Here is a 20,841-nt window from a genome sequence, read left to right on the forward strand (position 1 = left end):
TATTTCATCATATGGCACGTTTTTACAACATGTTGAAAAATCACATTTTTTTTTCGACATAGTATAGTAAGGCGTTTTTTTGCGGCAAAATTCATGATGATTTTTTTTGAAAGAAAACCTTTCTGGAGTGTTTTTCACGGCCTCCTTTACATTATTTCATCATATGGCACGTTTTTACAACATGTTGAAAAATCGAATTTTTTTTTCGACATAGTATAGTAAGGCGTTTTTTTGCGGCAAAATTCATGACGATTTTTTTTTGAAAGAAAACCTTTCTGGAGTGTTTTTCACGGCCTCCTTTACATTATTTCATCATATGGCACACTTTTACAACATGTTGAAAAATCGCATTTTTTTTTCGACATAGTATAGTAAGGCATTTTTTTTGCGGCAAAATTCATGATGATTTTTTTTCAAAGAAAACCTTACCATAGTGTTTTTCACGGCCTCCTTTACATTATTTCATCATATGGCACGTTTTTACAACATGTTGAAAAATCGCATTTTTTTTTCGACATAGTATAGTAAGGCGTTTTTTTGCGGCAAAATTCATGATGATTTTTTTTTGAAAGAAAACCTTTCTGGAGTGTTTTTCACGGCCTCCTTTACATTATTTCATCATATGGCACGTTTTTACAACATGTTGAAAAATAGCATTTTTTTTTCGACATAGTATAGTAAGGCTTTTTTTTGCGGCAAAATTCATGATGATTTTTTTTCAAAGAAAACCTTTCTGGAGTGTTTTTCACGGCCTCCTTTACATTATTTCATCATATGGCACGTTTTTACAACATGTTGAAAAATCGCATTTTTTTTTCGACATAGTATAGTAAGGCGTTTTTTTGCGGCAAAATTCATGATGATTTTTTTTTGAAAGAAAACCTTTCTGGAGTGTTTTTCACGGCCTCCTTTACATTATTTCATCATATGGCACGTTTTTACAACATGTTGAAAAATCACATTTTTTTTTCGACATAGTATAGTAAGGCGTTTTTTTGCGGCAAAATTCATGACGATTTTTTTTTCAAAGAAAACCTTTCTGGAGTGTTTTTCACGGCCTCCTTTACATTATTTCATCATATGGCACGTTTTTACAACATGTTGAAAAATCACATTTTTTTTTCGACATAGTATAGTAAGGCATTTTTTTTGCGGCAAAATTCATGATGATTTTTTTTCAAAGAAAACCTTTCCATGAGTGTTTTTCACGGCCTCCTTTACATTATTTCATCATATGGCACGTTTTTACAACATGTTGAAAAATCGCATTTTTTTTTCGACATAGTATAGTAAGGCGTTTTTTTGCGGCAAAATTCATGATGATTTTTTTTGAAAGAAAACCTTTCTGGAGTGTTTTTCACGGCCTCCTTTACATTATTTCATCATATGGCACGTTTTTACAACATGTTGAAAAATCGCATTTTTTTTCGACATAGTATAGTAAGGCATTTTTTTTGCGCCAAAATTCATGATGATTTTTTTTTCAAAGAAAACCTTACCATAGTGTTTTTCACGGCCTCCTTTACATTATTTCATCATATGGCACGTTTTTACAACATGTTGAAAAATCGCATTTTTTTTTTCGACATAGTATAGTAAGGCGTTTTTTTGCGGCAAAATTCATGATGATTTTTTTTTGAAAGAAAACCTTTCTGGAGTGTTTTTCACGGCCTCCTTTACATTATTTCATCATATGGCACGTTTTTACAACATGTTGAAAAATCGCATTTTTTTTCGACATAGTATAGTAAGGCGTTTTTTTGCGGCAAAATTCATGATGATTTTTTTTTCAAAGAAAACCTTTCTGGAGTGTTTTTCACGGCCTCCTTTACATTATTTCATCATATGGCACGTTTTTACAACATGTTGAAAAATCTCATTTTTTTTTTCGACATAGTATAGTAAGGCGTTTTTTTGCGCCAAAATTCATGATGATTTTTTTTTCAAAGAAAACCTTACCATAGTGTTTTTCACGGCCTCCTTTACATTATTTCATCATATGGCACGTTTTTACAACATGTTGAAAAATCACATTTTTTTTTCGACATAGTATAGTAAGGCGTTTTTTTTGCGGCAAAATTCATGATGATTTTTTTTCAAAGAAAATCTTTCTGGAGTGTTTTTCACAGCCTCCTTTACACTATTTCATCATATGGCACGTTTTTACAACATTTTGAAAAATCGCATTTTTTTTTTCGACATAGTATAGTAAGGCGTTTTTTTGCACCAAAATTCAAGATGATTTTTTTTCAAAGAAAACCTTACCATAGTGTTTTTCACGGCCTCCTTTACATTATTTCATCATATGGCACGTTTTTACAACATGTTGAAAAATCGCATTTTTTTTTCGACATAGTATAGTAAGACGTTTTTTTGCTACAAAATTCATGACGATTTTTTTTGAAAGAAAACCTTTCTGGAGTGTTTTTCACGGCCTCCTTTACATTATTTCATCATATGGCACACTTTTACAACATGTTGAAAAATCGCATTTTTTTTCGACATAGTATAGTAAGGTGTTTTTTTGCGGCAAAATTCATGATGATTTTTTCTTGAAAGAAAACCTTTCTGGAGTGTTTTTCACGGTCTCCTTTACATTATTTCATCATATGGCACGTTTTTACAACATGTTGAAAAATCGCATTTTTTTTCGACATAGTATAGTAAGGCGTTTTTTTGCGGCAAAATTCATGATGATTTTTTTTTTCAAAGAAAACCTTACCATAGCGTTTTTCACGGCCTCCTTTACATTATTTCATCATATGGCACGTTTTTACAACATGTTGAAAAATCGCATTTTTTTTCGACATAGTATAGTAAGGCATTTTTTTTGCGCCAAAATTCATGATGAATTTTTTTTCAAAGAAAACCTTTCTGGAGTGTTTTTCACGGCCTCCTTTACATTATTTCATCATATGGCACGTTTTTACAACATGTTGAAAAATCGCATTTTTTTTTCGACATAGTATAGTAAGGCTTTTTTTTGCGGCAAAATTCATGATGATTTTTTTTTGAAAGAAAACCTTACCATAGTGTTTTTCACGGCCTCCTTTACATTATTTCATCATATGGCACACTTTTACAACATGTTGAAAAATCTCATTTGTTTTTTCGACATAGTATAGTAAGGCATTTTTTGCGGCAAAATTCATGACGATTTTTTTTTTGAAAGAAAACCTTTCTGGAGTGTTTTTCACGGCCTCCTTTACATTATTTCATCATATGGCACACTTTTACAACATGTTGAAAAATTGCATTTTTTTTTCGACTGTATAGTAAGGCATTTTTTTTGCGGCAAAATTCGTGATGATTTTATTTTCAAAGAAAACCTTACCATAGTGTTTTTCACGGCCTCCTTTACATTATTTCATCATATGGCATGTTTTTACAACATGTTGAAAAATCGCATTTTTTTTTTGACATAGTATATAGAAAGGCGTTTTTTTTGCGCCAAAATTCATGATGATTTTTTTTCAAAGAAAACCTTTCTGGAGTGTTTTTCACGGCCTCCTTTACATTATTTCATCATATGGCACGTTTTTACAACATGTTGAAAAATCTCATTTTTTTTCGACATAGTATAGTAAGGCATTTTTTTTGCGCCAAAATTCATGATGAATTTTTTTTCAAAGAAAACCTTACAATAGTGTTTTTCACGGCCTCCTTTACATTATTTCATCATATGGCACGTTTTTACAACATGTTGAAAAATCACATTTTTTTTTCGACATAGTATAGTAAGGCGTTTTTTTTGCGGCAAAATTCATGATGATTTTTTTTTCAAAGAAAACCTTTCTGGAGTGTTTTTCACAGCCTCCTTTACATTATTTCATCATATGGCACGTTTTTACAACATTTTGAAAAATCGCATTTTTTTTTCGACATAGTATAGTAAGGCGTTTTTTTGCACCAAAATTCAAGATGATTTTTTTTTTCAAAGAAAACCTTTCTGGAGTGTTTTTCACGGCCTCCTTTACATTATTTCATCATATGGCACGTTTTTACAACATATTAAAAAATCGCGTTTTTTTTTTGACATAGTATAGTAAGGCGTTTTTTTGCACCAAAATTCAAGATGATTTTTTTTCAAAGAAAACCTTACCATAGTGTTTTTCACGGCCTCCTTTACATTATTTCATCATATGGCACGTTTTTACAACATGTTGAAAAATCTCATGTTTTTTTTCGACATAGTATAGTAAGGCATTTTTTTTGCGGCAAAATTCATGATGATTTTTTTTTCATAGAAAACCTTACCATAGTGTTTTTCACGGCCTCCTTTACATTATTTCATCATATGGAAATATCATAAACTAAAACGTTATAGTTTAGTATGTCGCCCAAAATGTCACGAAAACATCAAAATTTGGTATGTCGTCCAAAATGTCATTGAAACGTCATAGTTTAGTATTTCGTCCAAAATATGACAAAAACGTCATAGTTTAGTATGTTGTCCAATATGTTGAAAAAACGTCATACTTTAGTATGTCTAAACTATGACGTTTTAGTGAACTGAGCTGCCTTGGTGGAGTCCTGCACTCTGTGAGTGCTTTTGTAGTTTAGGTTGTAATTTTTCTAATCTTCTTCAAAGTTGGTATATATTTGAACTTTGCATAGAGCCATGCTTGTTGCAATGATAAATGCTTGGCTGATTTGAACAAAAAAGCAAACAAGAAAATGAATTCTGCATTGTCCCACTGCCTTAATGGGTTCATATGTCCCTCACTGTGAGTCTAGCCTGTTGAAACCTTTAATTATCAGTTAGACTTTAATCACTCAACACCCAGATCTTCAAATAAATTCTTGACACTGAAGCTGGATTTCAACAAAACCTCTTTAATTTCACTGGTACTGTTTATAAAATCAGCGAGTCTGCTTTGATGCCAACTTAAACATGGTGCGTGATTCATGTCCGTGTGTATTCATGGTGGGATTCGTGGTTGTGTGTTGTTCAGAGTGTGCTGTGTGTGGTGAGGTGCGTTGTGCATGTGTGTGTGTGTGTGTGTGTGTGTGTGTGTGTGTGTGTGTGTGTGTGTGTGTGTGTGTGTGTGTGTGTGTGTGTGTGTGTGAGAATGTGAGATTGCTTGATAAGGCAACATGCAGTCATCAGTTTCCATTGGCTTCAAAGTAAAAACACACAAACCTGCTCTAGACACAAACACACACACAACCGCACACACACACACACGCACACGCACACGCACACGCACACGCACACGCACACGCACACGCACACACACACACACACACACACACACACACACACACACACACACTTTGCTGGCTGAACCTGTTCTGTGTCAACACACACATGTACACACACACAAACGGTGCACGCACACACACACACACACATACACACACCGATGCTGGGCAGGCATGGACTGGAAGAAAGGAGCCGTCTGATTGGCTGAGACAGTCGATGGGCGGGAGTTTCACAACAGCCAGACTAGTTAGTGTGAAGCAATAAGTTGACTAGAAAACAACTACACATCCCAGAATTCAAGCTAAACACCAAACTACACACAAAGCTGATCTATGATAAAAACTTCATTCTGCTCTTTTTCCATCAGCCGCATAAATCACAGAATTTAACTGACTCTAACGTCCCGAATGCTTGTTTCTCTCCACGGCATGCAAACCATTTTCACAAAGACAACAAAAGCAACTACAAAAGAACAAGAAGTGATCCTATTTCCTTCTGGAATGAGCATTTTTGAACATTTTTAACCCTTAAAGTCCAGTTTTTCATTTTAATTACCCTTGAAGTAGCTTCAAATTGTTAAAAACTCTAACCAATTCCATCATTTGAGGATGTTTTCCATCATTTCACACAAATAAAGTCGACTTTTTCATTTAAATTTCCCTTTAAGTAGCTTTAAATTGTTAATAAAAACAATTCAACAATTTGAAAATATTTAGAATTTTGCACAAATTTACTCCTGGAAACTTTGGGATGTCTGTTAAAACTGAAATACTAACTTGTGTGTCATCTTAAAATTGTCCACATTATTGGCAGCATTGCTTTTTTTAACAAAAGAAATATTTTTTTTTTGTCTTGGCTCTTGATGTAACTTTAAAAACATTTAATTATTAATATTTAATGATCAGAATCTGCATGTCTGTAAGTCAAATCCAACTAATTTAGTAAATTAATCGGTTAATTTAAAGATGATATGATCATTTTTTCCCACTTTAATTCTGCTTTTTTCTTCTACAGAAATATCAGAGATCACAGAGAAAGATTAGAAACTGCTCTTGTTCTCTCATGCATCACATCACACTGCCACTCTAACAGTCGACATTAATGAGCATATGGCATATGACAAGCCGTTTTAACACCTATTATTATCCGGAATTAACAGTTACAGATTTCAACAGCCTCATTTGTTGCAATTATGTGATAAATCTGAATTTGAGACATCTGAAAAACAAAACGACAGGCGCAGATGTCCAAACAGCCTGCCATATGAACACACGAGTGTTTTACTTCAGCCCTAAAACGCTGAGACGAAACGACACACTGAAGCCATACAAAGCTAGGACAGGACAGCTGCTACTCTCTAGCGGAACACGTGACGAGTGACGACTCGTCCTACACATCTGTTCATGCAGTCTACTGGAACTAACTACTAACACACGACAAACACAACGATATCCGTCTTCGATGCACAAAGTTTCCCTGCGCAGGCCTCTGGAGGTTTATCTAATACACCAGCAGCTACACATGCACACACAAGCTTGTAACACGGACACACACATCGACTGCAGCTCACACACCCTCTCATGCCCTGCCTCAGTCACACACACACCACACTTTACTATACTCACACACCTATTTGTGCCACCCATTTGCCCATTTGTGTGTGTGTGTGTGTGTGCGTGTGTGTGCGTGTGTGTGCGTGTGTGTGCGTGTGTGTGTGTGTGTGTGTGCGTGTGTGTATGTGTGTGTTAACTGTATGTGAGTGTTTCCACTGATGTGCCTGATGAAGGTGTGTCTCTTTTTATGTTGTCGTGTTTGTGTGTGTCTGTCTGTCTGTGTGTGTGTGTGTGTGTGTGTGTGTGTGTGTGTGTGTGTGTGTGTGTGTGTGTGTGTGTGTGTTTGTGTGTTTTCCCTATGGGTCGGTCAGGCGAGGGGGGTGGCAACAACGAGAGGGCTCATATCAGGACGACACTAACACACGGGGGAGGCAGGGGAGGTGTGGGAGGAAGGGGGAGGCAGTGGAAGAAAGAAGCTACAGGCTGCAGGAAATTCAAGGAGGGAGGAAAAAGTGGGGGTGAGAGCAAAAAGTGGCATCGAGGGGAGAGTGAGAGGCAGAAAGGGGTGAGGAGAGAGAGAGAGTGGGGTAGTGGGGGGGTAAGTGGGGGAGAGAGAGGGGAGGGGCTGAGGAGGTGCAGCCTCTGGAAGAGTCTGTTTTTAGTTGATTTTGGTTCCATAAAGTCACAAAAAATATGCTGAACATCTGGATTCTGGTACAGCGAGGCAGAGGTGGGGGGGGAGAGAGAGGCTGCCGGGGAGGACGGGGGGGTGGAAGACGTCTAATACCCCTGGAAGGAAGGAAAGATAGAGACAGGTCAGTGATGGAAGACATATTTAAAGCATTTAGTTCAGTAAAAATGGAAATACTACAACGTAATTTGAAAAATACGCCACTATAAGTTAAAGCAGCACTAATCAGAAGCACAGTTTGGGTGTATTTCACTTCTAGGCCACTACTTTTCAGGGATGCGTTCCTAATGTTTCTCTGTTTGGTTAATCTATTTGCTCCCTAAGAGGGATATCAGCCCATTTAAACAGCTACTCATGGCATCATTTACAGAAAAAAAAGAGAAATATCATCTAAAGAGCCTCAAAAAGGTTTTTAGTGATTTAACCTATATAGTATTAGCATTATTATTAGTTTTATTAGTAAATAAAAACATCTTTGCCACTGCATTTCAGAGGGAAACATTGTAGTTTTTACTCCATTATTCATGTGACAGCTGTAACTTAACAGATTTAGATTTTACATGTGCTAGTGCTGAAGATGAAGCCAGTGGATCCCATTTTTTTTTTACTTTTGAAACTTCTATCTGTGTTGTCAGTGCCACTAAAGACAATTTCTTCTCTAAATTTGATCAGATTTGCAAAAATAGGCCTATTTTCTTGCTTTTCCATTCTGTGCATGACCTGTTAACCAATTCTGGAGTATTCCAGCTTTGCATTTTGCCTACTTTTTTGGAACAGATAAACTCAGACAAACTGTTTTCATATTTATTCACTGAAGAATATGTAATCTAATTTACTGAAAACAGCCTTGTCAGTTAAGTATCAAACACATCTGCCTTCTATAGACTGCAGCTTACAATGACGGATGTGTGAATGTAATTATAAGAACTGGTCCACAGTGTAATCGAACTTTTCAGCGAAAGAAAAAAAATCAATATTGAAAAAAAATCAATATAAAATATAACAATAAATATAAAAATTAAATATAAAATAAACAGAAATTAAATTAAATTGAATTGATATTTTTGTGCTTTAAAACCTGTCTGGAGAAGAATTACTGATGATTAATTTGTAAAAGCTACTTTTAATGCTCCAGTAGCTGTTGAGCTGAATCTCAGGACATGGGACTAAATACTACACTTCCCAGAATGCACTGGTAGCAGCAAAGAGGTACTTGACACCTGGTGCTTGACACCTAATCAGTCATCAGTTTGTTTTTTGTTTTCGTTTTTTTTCCCTGTTAAAGGGTGTTTTCCTGCCACTGTCTCCTTAGGGCTGCTCTGGGGTTCAGGCATATGGGTTCTGGAAAGCATCTCGAGACAATTTGACTGTAATTGGCGCTATATAAATAAAATTGAATTGAATTGAATCACTGATTTAGAGCACCTGGGAAGGACTGGAGGAAGCTCAGTCATTCAAACAATCTTCAGAGGAGAAAGAAGCAAGGAAAGAACAAAGGAGATCCAAGTCCACTCCTGAATTCAGTCCAAAGATGCCAATGGTTGGTGAAATGTTTATTTGCTTTCTTGGTGTTCTGAAATGTTTCTTAATATGGTCACGTTTATGTTAACTGCTGTGTGACTGGTTAATGAAAGCACTGCAGCATTTACTTCATTGATTTTATGTGAAATGACTTTAAATTAAGATATTTCCTTTTGAGTTTAAGTAAAGTAAAAACATATGTGTGTATATATATGTGTATATATATGTGCATATATACACATATATATACACACACACACACACACACACACACACACACACACACACACACACACACACACACACACACACACACACACACACACACACACACACACACACACACACACGTGTGTGTGTGTGTGTGTGTGTGTGTATATATAAGGCTTAAAATGTGGACACAATAAAAATTAGATTATTCTTTATTTGCTTTAAAAGGCTTAAGTGATTGATTCATTTAAATGGTTAATATGTCAACTGTTTGGTTCTGTGTTTGGTGGTGTTAACTTTGTTTCTCTCTTTAAAGGTTTACAACCTAATGCAATAATGTGACCAACCAACTAAAAGGAAAATAAAACTTTCAGTTGGAAACTTGAATTGAGTTGTCTTCATGTCCTTTGAACAGAAAGAGAAGCGGACTTGACAGTAGCACATATGTGAATACAGTAGTATAAAGCCTTTTGCTACCAACCGAATTTGGTAAATTGTCTCAGATTGAGTCTGTATTGTCAAATGGGGACTAAAGACTAAAAATCTAAAAAGAAATTGGTCCCGTCTCAAAGAATCTCCAGCTGAACTAGGTAATGTACGAGTAGACATCTGATATAAGGAAAAAGACTGTCTGGTTTAAAAGCAGCTGCATTATTTAATCATTTTTTTAATCAGCTGTCCATCATGATTCCGTTAATGTATTTTCTACATACTGGTTCATTTTTTTCCTCCTTAAGATTTGCCGTCTGAAAAGTGCCATCACATGAAGTGAATATAGTAAAAAAATGATTATAGTTCCTGCAGAAATGTGGTGAAAGGAAGTGCAAAGTTAAATCTGAGAATACAAGGATCATAAAGTACAAGACTTTATTAAATGTTTTACTTTAATTATACATTTTGCGATTACTTTCCACCTCTGAGGGCCGTTTATATAAACGTTGCACTTCGCTAAAACTCTAACCCATAATTTTCTATGCCTGAGTTGCTGCTTATTAAAGATCTCCTGGTTTTCTTACCTCTCCTCCTTCGCCGCCCTGCTCCATTCCTCCGTACTCTCCCTGCAGGACGACAAGACGAGAATGAGAACAAACCACCAGAGAGTTTTCTGAGAGGATTAAAGGATGAGGATGACAGGGTGGAGGGCCTCAAGCATCCGTCTTGCTTTTGCTTTTCTCCAGCTCAGGTATAATAAAGCAGTTAGGGCTTATTTAAGACATGCTGCACGCTTGAATCAGCTCTTATTATCATGCTTAAGACTTCCTGGGGGGGTCAGTTAGTTGATTATAGCTCTACAGTGCGGGGAGGGTAAAACCTGCACAGCCTGAGCAGTGCATGAAGCTGTCTGGATGCATGCCATTACTTTATTCACCGCTGGAGAAGTCATTTAATGGTTAGAAATGGATCATTTTAGTGTCACTGTAACCTAAACGGCATGTATCAGTGAGCATCTGGGAGGAAAATGTTTGCAATATTGGGAGTAAGAAGATATAATTTCATATATTTATGCTGCTAAAATGTCTGTTATTTGATGCAAGCTTTTAATTAAATTTCCAAAAACTTTTTATGAGAAAAAGCATCATTTTCCCTCCTGATGTTCACATAATCGATAAACTAATGTACACTAATGTAATCCAATGCAACAATCCTGCAAAAAAAACTCCATCATGCAGATTTATTGCAGGTTTGTTGAATTAAAATTGCACATGTGCACTTAACCAACTAGCATGCCATTTATCCCTGTTTTTCTCTATGACCTATGACCCCACACTGCTCTGTCCAATAGGCACCTCGTATACAGGCTCCTCCTATCAAGGAAACACAAATGAGACACAAACAACATAAAAAACAAAAGGTGAGAACAGCAACACAACACAGCCACAACACACAGGACAGAAGCATCGCCACAGTACTGGAACAAAAGAAGCAACACACAGAAAAACCAACAGGAAGATCCAGATGTTAGATGTAGGAGCATCTAACATCTGGTTCAGCATATACGAGGAGAAGGAGAAACATTAGGTTGGAAATGTTGAAAACTGAATTGTTTTTTTTTGTTTTTTTGTGTGTAATTACAGTACAAGTTAATGACCTCGGATAATATTCTGGTTAAAAGAAAACATAGTTACCAATAAAGTGCAAATACATAAAGATTTGTATCCATTTTCATGCCTGTATTATGTTTAAATTGCCATATTACATGTTATTGTTCCTAAACTAAACAATGGTGATAAAGCATTAGTCATTAAAATCATTTATCAAGTTAAAAAATGCCAACAATTATCAAGTTTGTCTCTCACGTGCAGATTTTTGGAATACTTTTGAATGCATTGGTTTTTTAAAAATTTCCCTCTGAATTAATAAAATATCTATCTATAAGTTGGACAAACAAAAGAAAAAAACTTAAAAGCTGTCACTTTTAGGAATTTCTTTTCTTCTTTGAGATTTTGTACATAAACAATAAATCTGACGTCATACATCATCGTACATTAGTGGATTTATTTATTTAGAATGTGTTGAGGGACTATTGATTAATTTTGTTACAAAATCTGCAATGACAATTAAAAACTATTCTATTCTATTATATGACAGTCAGTGAAACATTTCTATTCAGTGAAGACAAATTTATTTTAAAAAAAAACAAAACATGTAAATATGATTGAAAATCAGTTCTATGTTAATTTCACAATCATTGCATGTACAGCTCTGCAGTATCACATTGGAAATCGGATTACTTCAGGGTCCTGCAGCTCTCTGACTTGTGTTAAACGAGGAAATGGCTTCATCTAGTGGCTGATCTCAAACCAGCTGTTTAAGATCTTTAATATCATTTTCAGGCAGAATTTAACTTCAGTCTGAAACTGTGGCTTTCTTCAGGTTCAACTCTTTTGTGATAAAATGATGTTTCTCAGCTGTGTGCTTTAGATTACGGATGTTGGTGCAATGCAACGTTACCACGGTAACCGACCTGGCTCATCAGTCCGGTCGACGCGGCAACGTTCTCGACTCCCTCCACGGTCGCCTGTGACACCTCGTTGGCCCCGGCAACCGTGGCGTCTCCAACAATGTTGGCCTGATCCACGGTTCTGTTGGCCACTGAGACAGAGAGGAGGTTAGTAGCTCTAATAAAACACAATCCTGAACTGCAGACACACACACACACACGTTTGTCTGTTGGCGACCTTGGTGCTCTGCAGCAGACTTAGTCACAGCTCCCTAACTGAGATATATTTGCTGACCCGACATGTTGGTCTTCATCCTTGAATTCTTGTTCTTTTCTCTTGTGAAAACCATAAACACTGTTCAAACACACCTCTGACCAACATGAGTTGTGTTCAATGTCTACTGTGGGCTGTTCTAAGCTCTAATGGACTCAAAGAGTAAATGTGTTCTGAGGCCCCAGAGCAGCCGACAGAACTCAGAGGTTACATCCTTTATGAAGTAACACAACTAATTTAAATGCTAATTAATTATGTAAGTGCAGAAAAATGTCCCAAGTGACTGCTGTAGTGTAACATATGATTAGATTTTCATTTCTAATGTATTAATATGAAATCTGGATTGTTCTTTTGTGTTTGGTCGATTAGAGAAGATTATTTTAATTATAGATTAATTGATCTACATGGGGGCTGCACAGTGGCGTAGTGGTTAGCACTTTCACCTTGCAGCAAGAAGGTCCCTGGTTCACGTCCCGGCTTTCCCGGGATCTTTCTGCATGGAGTTTGCATGTTCTCCCTGTGCATGCGTGGGTTTTCTCCGGGTACTCCGGCTTCCTCCCACAGTCCAAAAATATGCTGAGGTTAATTGATCATTCTAAATTGTCCGTAGGTGTGAATGTGAGAGTGATTGTTTGTCTCTGTATGTAGCCCTGTGACAGACTGGTGACCTGTCTAGGGTGTCCCCTGCCTTCACCTGAGTCAGCTGGGATAGACTCCAGCCCCCCCATGACCCTAGTGAGGATTAAGCGGTGTATAGATAATGGATGGATGATCTACATGTTGATTAATTTTTCAACTATTTTGATTTTGTTTTCTAAAAAAAACCTTCACATTTAAGAAGCTGAAACCATAAAATGTTTGGAATCTTTGCATGAAAAATGACAAAAGTTGAGTAACCTGGAAGAAGCTGTTGGATGATGAAAGAACTGAAACACTTCAGGACACATGAAGTGTTCAGGAACATCCAAGGATGTAATATACTACATATACTGTTTAATAATTGTATTAATAGCAAACCATCATATCTTTTACATGCAAAAATGTTCAACTATACAATACCTAACTAAAATTGTGAGATACATGTAGTTGTGTGAATCTCACATTTAAATGTAAACATACTTGGTTAGATTCCAGTTCGGACTGCAGTTGAAGCTGCAGACATGAGCAGCAATAAGCCTCCAGACTTGAAAGCAAACTTTGACAATTTGCACAAAGATGAGTTTCATGCTTCTTCAGAAATGTTTTCAAACAGTATGTTGTCGATTTCACAAGAGAAAAGATTTAAAAGCTAAAGATCAACTGCTTGGTCAACTGCTCCCCCTCTGATATGAAGCTCAGCCCTGTGCTTTTCTACCGGATCATCTGGGACTGTCTCCTACGCAGCAAAACCAACATTCAAATTCAGTATTTCCACAAACTGTAGTGCTGTTTCGAGATGTAGCTTTTGGTTATGCACCTGGTAAAAATTGCAGATTAACATGGAACAAGGTTTGAGGTAAGAACAGACGTAAAACATGCAGCTTTTCTTACCTGTGTTTACTGATGACACAACTCCCTCCTTCGTCTTATTGCCTGCAGATCAGAGAAAGCAATCAGAATCATGCTCATAATTCACTTATACTTCTTTTGATGGAAAAGTAACACATCTTACGATGCCAATTTTCAGTTTTTTTCAGTTTATTGCCAATTCATGTTGACTTATTCTGCATTTTGTATTATTTTTTGTCTTCTATCTAAATTATAATGTAATAAATTGGTATTATTAGTGTGAAAAATGAATACACCGGCTTTCACCACTTAGAAATAGCACTTATTCTGTTAATGTAATAAAGGGATGTTGCTTAATTTGGACTTAAAGCAACAGAAAATGAGCAACACCATGTATTTGTTGTGTATTTCTGTACATTCTTTCCCCTGCCACCCCCCAACCCTCTGACATAACATTCCAGAGTGTCAGGTCAGCAGTATCCATCACCGTTTCTAAAAATACGTTTAAAGACCTACTTTTACCCAGAGTCCCTCCACTGTGACTGATGTGTTTTCCTGCTTTTTCAAAGTGTTCTTGGTCTTTTCATAATCTTGTCTTCTGTTTAACTTTCTGTTACCTTTCCCTTTCAACTGTGAGAACTCGGCATTTGACGTTTCGAGGCTTTAAAAAGCTCGATAACTTTTATGAGACATCCTGTGAACGGCAGCATCGCCCTGCTTCCCAGCGCTGTGCTCGTTACAGTATGATCCCAAGCTGATTAAATTGTGGTTATATAATCTGCCAGAGAGAGAGGAGGACAGAAGGAGGGAAATATCTGCTCTGAAAGATGAAAGGCGATGCTGGGATTAAGGTGGAAAACGAGGAAGGGGAGAATACATTTGCAGGACAACATGAGGCAGAGCAGAGCAGCTGTGCTCTCTTTGTAGTGTCACACAGATGCGACGCTGCCATTTACAGTATCCTGCATCCACCCATCCATCCTCGCTGCCTCCTGCTTCCCTCCGTCTCTCTGCACGCTCCCCGTGGTACATGAGCCACGTGCCTGAGTACTGAGCAGTACTGCAGTACAGCCCAACACACACACACTGCAATGACACAGCTTCTTTCCCTCAGTCAACTGTGGGAGCCCCTCAAGTGTCACTGCACTCCGAATATCCATAGCAGAGCCTGAGGCGATCCGACTGTTACTTCTGCTCAGAACAAACTGTATGCATGAGAGACCAAGGGAACTTTGGGTTCCTTTTTTTGGTCATAAATCATGAACAAGAACCGGACAGAAGCGATTCCAGCAAAAAGGTGACGCACTCGATGCTGCAGCAAAAATGCAGTTGTTGAAATAATCCTCATAATAGGTGACAATCACAATCTAAAGCTGGAATGGATAAATGATGACTGCATGGATTAGAAGGTTTAAATGCTTTTTCCTATAATGAAATCATAGGCAAAATGATTCCTTTTTGGGCCATTTTTAATGAAAATTTTCAGTCATTTTAGCAGTATTTGTGCATTTACAGTAATATATGACATAAAATCTCTGAAATATGTCCTGTGTTTATAAATGATGCTATTTTTTTGTGCATTTGCAGCTAAATAAAATATGCATTCACATGTGCACAGCTACGCACATATATAATAAAAGAATTATGCAGGAGAGGCAGCAGGATGACAGCCTGCACAAAGACCTTTTAATAATATTAATCATTATTAATAATGCATGAAAAGGCAACTACAGGACAAGAAAATCACTGCTGATAGGTTTTTTTTCCCATTAAATAGCAGCACTGCTGAAGCACAAATCCTACTATGGAAAAATGGTTTCATATCAGTGCATCTAGAATCTCAATTTTGTGCATTTTTGATGAGTTTTGCAGAAAAAAAAATGGATTATTATTCATCCATGAAAACATGAAATCAGCTTGAAACAAGCATCACCACAAATATCTATTAAATTGATGCATAGATAGTGATAGATTAGTGAAATTCTACAATCAAGCTGTTAAAGGGAGCATGAAAACAACAGCATGGGAGCTTTTTTTAGAGCCACTGTGTGGCAGCTTGTGCTCAGTGACCTGTGGGATTTTTAATTTAACCACAGTACATGTCCTGCTGTCTGTCCAGCTCTGGCCTGTGTGTGAAAGTGGGCGTGCAGACCTGGATACTGTGCCTTCACATGCTGATGCATGCACTCTGCTGCGGGCGGATACAAGACGATTTATCGGATCCATCGACCCTCCTCACTTCAGCGATCACATCTAGCAGCTCTCTCTCTGCTCCTCAGATCTGCATTTCCACTTTCTCTCTGTCCCTCAGCTCACTTTTACCTCCTTTACCTGAGCTTGTCGCCGCTTTTCTTCTCTCTGAATCCTCTCCCATCCATCCCTCCATCCTCATCCTGACATGTCACCTGTCTGTCTCTTCCATGTGTCCAAGCAGGACACTAAAAGCTCAAAGCCTTTTTGTGACATAACACTCCTCCCTTCTCTCTGCTCTGTCTCTTTTCCCCGCATCCCTCCATTCTGCCATCTTTCCCCTGGAGGTGGGTGTGGGGGTGTGGGGGGTGGGGGGTTGTTTAAAGCGCTGGTGGGGTGGTGAAGGGGGAGGAGGGGGGAGGAAGGTGGTGGTTAGTCATCGGAGCTCACTGGCAGACAAATCCTGCTGCTGCAACGCCACAAACTCTCCCTCTCACACACACATACATCAACACTAGGATGGGGGTGAGGGTAGGGTGTGTGTGTGTGTGTGTGTGTGTGTGTGTGTGTGTGTGTGTGTGTGTGTGTGTGTGTGTGTGTGTGTGTGTGTGTGTGTGTGTGTGTGTGTGTGTGTGTGTGTGTGTGTGTGTGTGTGTGTGTGTGTGTGTGTGTGTGTGTGTGTGTGTGTGTGTGCGTGGGGGGGGGAGAGCAAACTGCTGCAGTGCTCAAGTGATCCTTGCCCTGTCTACCCCCCCACCCATCTTCCCTCCCCCTCACCCCACCAGCTCTTTCATGCACATTTTTTTTTTGCCATCAGGATTATGATTGTAAAGCTGCTGCGTGACGGTCAGTCGGAGCGCTGAGGGGGGGACGGACTGCAGACGTCGAAGACAGAGACCTCCACTCCGCTAACTCCTCACCCACCCACCCACCTCTCCTCCTCCCGCCCTCTCTGGGGTGGCCTAAAAGCCTGGCACTCGGGGTAACCTTGAGATGTGACGCAGAGCTAAAATAAAAGTGTAGACACAACAGCAGCAGCACAAAAAGGGACAAATGCACATTTCCTTTCGCTGCCTAAAATCCCTCCCGATTGTACATTTGCACATCTGTTTTAAAACGTCTGTTCCTGTAGGACTGTACAGCGTGTACATACTGTTAAATGTAGGTCAGCTGTGTTTCATGAATTAAAAAAGACACTCTGGGGACTCTGGTGAATCACCGGACGTCTCTGCAAACTGCTGCACAAACCATGGATTGTAAATCATCTTGGACAGGTGCTAAAAGCCTGAAGCAGGGCTGTCACAGGACTCTGCAGTGTCCCTCTTTCCTCGCCTCTAAAGACGAACCCAGTCGTCCACCAACTTTTCCTCCATCTCCTTCTTCATCTAACCCCCTCTCCATCTTCAGACTCCCCACCCTCTGCCCTGCACCAGTCCTGCAGCACCGTCCTGCCTGTGCTCCCTTCTTCCTCCTCCTCCTCCTCTCACTTCTCACAAGTCCCTGACATGGACACCCATGGGACCCCCACATCTACCAATGAAAAAACATAAGGCACATGCACAAAAAAACACCAAACATCTCCGCCTAAAACTTGGCAATTTTCTTTCTTCTCACAGATGTGCTACGTACCTACATACATCACCCCTTCCTTGGTCTTGGCTGCCGCCTCCTCCATGCCTGCTTTGGTCTTCTCTGCAGCGGCCACTACCCCCTCCTTGGCCATGGAGAACCCCTTCATCAGTACATCCATGTTGGGCGACGAGACGGCTGGGCTCCCCTGTCTCCGATCGGGCCTGGCTGCTGGCTGCTGCTTTACGGTGAGTGTCCAGAAGAGATTATGTGAGATGTCAGAGTGTGTGTGTGTGTCTCTCTGTGTGAGAGTGTGTGTCCTCCCTTTGGTGCTACAACAGAGGGCTGAGAGGATCGCACAGCAGGGCTACAGCACACAGACTGAGAGAGAGAGGAGAGGGGGGAGGAAACAGCCGGTGTGCATGAGATGGAGAGACGAAGAGGAGGAGGAGGAGGAGGAGAGACGGCCGGATGCTGCAGCATTTTCAAGTCATGCAGCAACCCCGCCCCTCAACCATCCCTCCACTCTCATCCATCTTTCCTCTGATGATTCTCAGTCCTGCTCGCCTCTCAGCCTCCGGCTCTCTCCGTGTGCATGTTTTTCTGATTGGCACGTTGCTCTGAGCACACCTTTTCTGGATGCTGAGCTGGCGAGCCTCTGTTACATAAGCAGAGGATTTCTTTTTTTCACATCATGCGGCTCGTGACATGCTGTCATGTAATCTGTAATCGCATCACGCAGCTCTGTCATTTCTTCTTCCCTTTTTCTAATTTCTCGCTGTAAGTGTCATCAGTAAACACACTCAGTTTATGCATGTGTGTGTGCACATGGTCACGTTTTCCTGATCAAGATGTCTGAGCAAAACCTCGCCGAGCTGCATTAAATCCTAATGACTGCAGGTACGTCCCACCTGCAGCCATTTTTATTGTTGTGAGGAGAGAAAATGCTTCGTCACCGCCACCTGGATGAGTCACAACCCCTCCTCTTCCTCCTCCTCTTCCTCTTCCCATTTCTCCCAGACATGCCAGCTCTGCAGCACATCCATTCAGTGATTATTACAGCTCTTTATGTCTTTCATTTTTATTGTTTGTCATCAAAATAGCCGTGAAAAGAAACAAACAGCTGAGGTAAATTCTATTCTTTTGGTTTCATGTTTGATAAACCAAAGGTGACAGGAGGACAAAGTGATGTATTTTATAGTGAATGAATCCATGTAGTGGTGTGCTGCTGATGCAGAGGTGGACGTCTCCTCTTCTTGGGTCTTGAACTGAATGTAATCGCACTGCCCTCTGGTGATGGCAGCACAGATCACATCATGACGCAGCACTATGGCAGCACTCGGGGTTCTCTGAACAAGGTAAAGGATTATTCAGACCTCAGTTGACAAATTCAAAGGTGTAAAATCATCAGTGGCAGACCCTAATTATAAGGTTTTTTGTGGTCAAGTCACAAGTTTTCATATGTGAATTGCACTATAACATGCCATATCATTTGAGGTTTGTAGAGGCTGACTGTTAAAATTACATGATTTGTTTTCAAGCTGTAATATTAGTGGCGGTCCTAACACTTAAAGCCAAGTTTTCTGGGAGTTAAATATATGAAGTTAGCTTGTCAACCTTCTCAACTACACCTGTAATAACCCAACAGGCCTGCTTATACCTGGTTCTACAACAATTCTACAATTTCATTTAGAAGACGCTTTTGTCCAAAGCGACGTACATCTGAGAAGTAGATATAACACAAGCAAAGCTATACAATCTATTGTTGTAAATTGAAATGTTATCATAAAATGGTCAGAAAGAAGAGGGTTCCGGGGAAATACTGTTAACCGTTCGATTTGTATGCCATAAGTCAGAACGAGGTCAAGGGTGTGATTAAAACTATGAGTTGGTTTATTTACATGTTGAGAAAACCCAATTGAGTCTAATATTGAATTAAAAGCAGTCGTAAGGCTGTCACTGTCCACGTCAACATGAATGTTAAAGTCACCCACAATAATCACTTTATCTGAGCTGAGCACTAAATCAGATAAAAAGTCTGAGAATTGAGATAAAAACTCAGAGGAAGGAGCAGGAGGACGATATACAACAACAAATAAAACTGGTTTCTGAGCTTTTAAATCTGGATGAGAGAGACTGAGAGTAAGATTTTCAAATGAACTGTAACTAGGTTTAGGTCTCTGGTTCATTTTTAAGCTAGAGAGGTAAATTGCCGCCACTCCTCCTCCTCGGCCTGTGATTGGAGGAACATGACAGTTAGTATGACTAGTAGGAGTTGATTCATTTAGACTAACATATTCTTCCTGCTGCAACCAGGTTTCAGTCAAACAGAACAAATCAATCTGGTTATCAGTTATCAAATCATTTACTAACGGAGATTTAGACGAGAGAGATCTAATATTTAACAGACCACATTTAATTGTCCTGTTTCTTCACTTAGTTGAAATAGTGGTATTAATTTTTATTAGATTTTTATGGTTACTATGTCTTTTGTTTATTTTTGAATAGTTTAATTTATTGAATTTTGGTGGTCAGGGGACAGACACAGTCTCAATAAAGCTAACTGAATTACTGGAGGGTGACAGCTGAGAGGAAACTGCAGAGAGGTGTGGAAGACTACAACTCTGCATCCTGGTCTGAACTCTGGGTTGTCATGCTTTAGGAGTTCTAATAGGGGACGGCTAGCAGAAGCTACACTAGCAGCTATGCTATTGCGGTCCGCACCGGCTAAGGGGACCTGGCTAACAGCTAGCGGGGTGTTTTCCATGGTGCGGAGCCTCGCCTCCAAAGCTACAAAGAGACTGCATTTATTACAGGCATCGTTATCACTAAAGGAGGCAGAGGAGTAACTAAACATGTGACACACTGAGCAGGAAAGAGAAGGAGAGGAAGAGGAAGAAGCCATGCTAACTGCTAAGTGCTAGGCTAGCGGACAGAGATTACAGATTAACTTAGAATTAAGTACTGAGAAGGTGCTTGAAGAAAACGAGTGTATGTTACGATTCAAATATTACCGCTGCACACAGATTTAATGAATATCAAATTAGATGGAGTGGATAAGCTACAACAGTCACAGAACACAACACAGCGCTACAACAGGAAGTGACGCAATACGCTCACCGTAACGTCAGACGTCAGCAGTCGTGTTGGTGTTGCACCACAACACCAATCTCACTAGTCTCACTACCTGTGTAGCCG

At 39.1% G+C, this 20,841-nt stretch overlaps 1 protein-coding gene across 2 annotated transcripts; it reads right to left on the minus strand.

Moving 5' to 3' along the window:
• Nucleotides 1-4,816: 4,816 nt before the first annotated feature.
• sncgb (synuclein, gamma b (breast cancer-specific protein 1)) lies at nucleotides 4,817-18,149 on the minus strand. Of its 2 annotated transcripts, XM_023295217.3 has the most exons (6): nucleotides 17,704-18,149; nucleotides 13,927-13,968; nucleotides 12,147-12,274; nucleotides 10,969-10,986; nucleotides 10,198-10,239; nucleotides 4,817-7,548 (listed from the first exon to the last, which is right to left on the minus strand). In XM_023295217.3, exons 1-6 carry the CDS (start codon nucleotides 17,822-17,824, stop codon nucleotides 7,540-7,542), a joined length of 360 nt encoding a protein of 119 aa, XP_023150985.1. In that variant the 5' UTR covers nucleotides 17,825-18,149; the 3' UTR covers nucleotides 4,817-7,539. The 2 variants fall into 2 exon arrangements, with proteins under 2 accessions (XP_023150985.1, XP_023150986.1); XM_023295218.3 differs by lacking the exon at nucleotides 10,969-10,986 and having other exon boundaries at nucleotides 17,704-18,131.
• Nucleotides 18,150-20,841: the final 2,692 nt, after the last annotated feature.

Source organism: Amphiprion ocellaris, chromosome 18 (genome assembly GCF_022539595.1).
Source record: "Amphiprion ocellaris isolate individual 3 ecotype Okinawa chromosome 18, ASM2253959v1, whole genome shotgun sequence".
Classification (NCBI taxonomy): Eukaryota; Metazoa; Chordata; class Actinopteri; family Pomacentridae; genus Amphiprion; species Amphiprion ocellaris.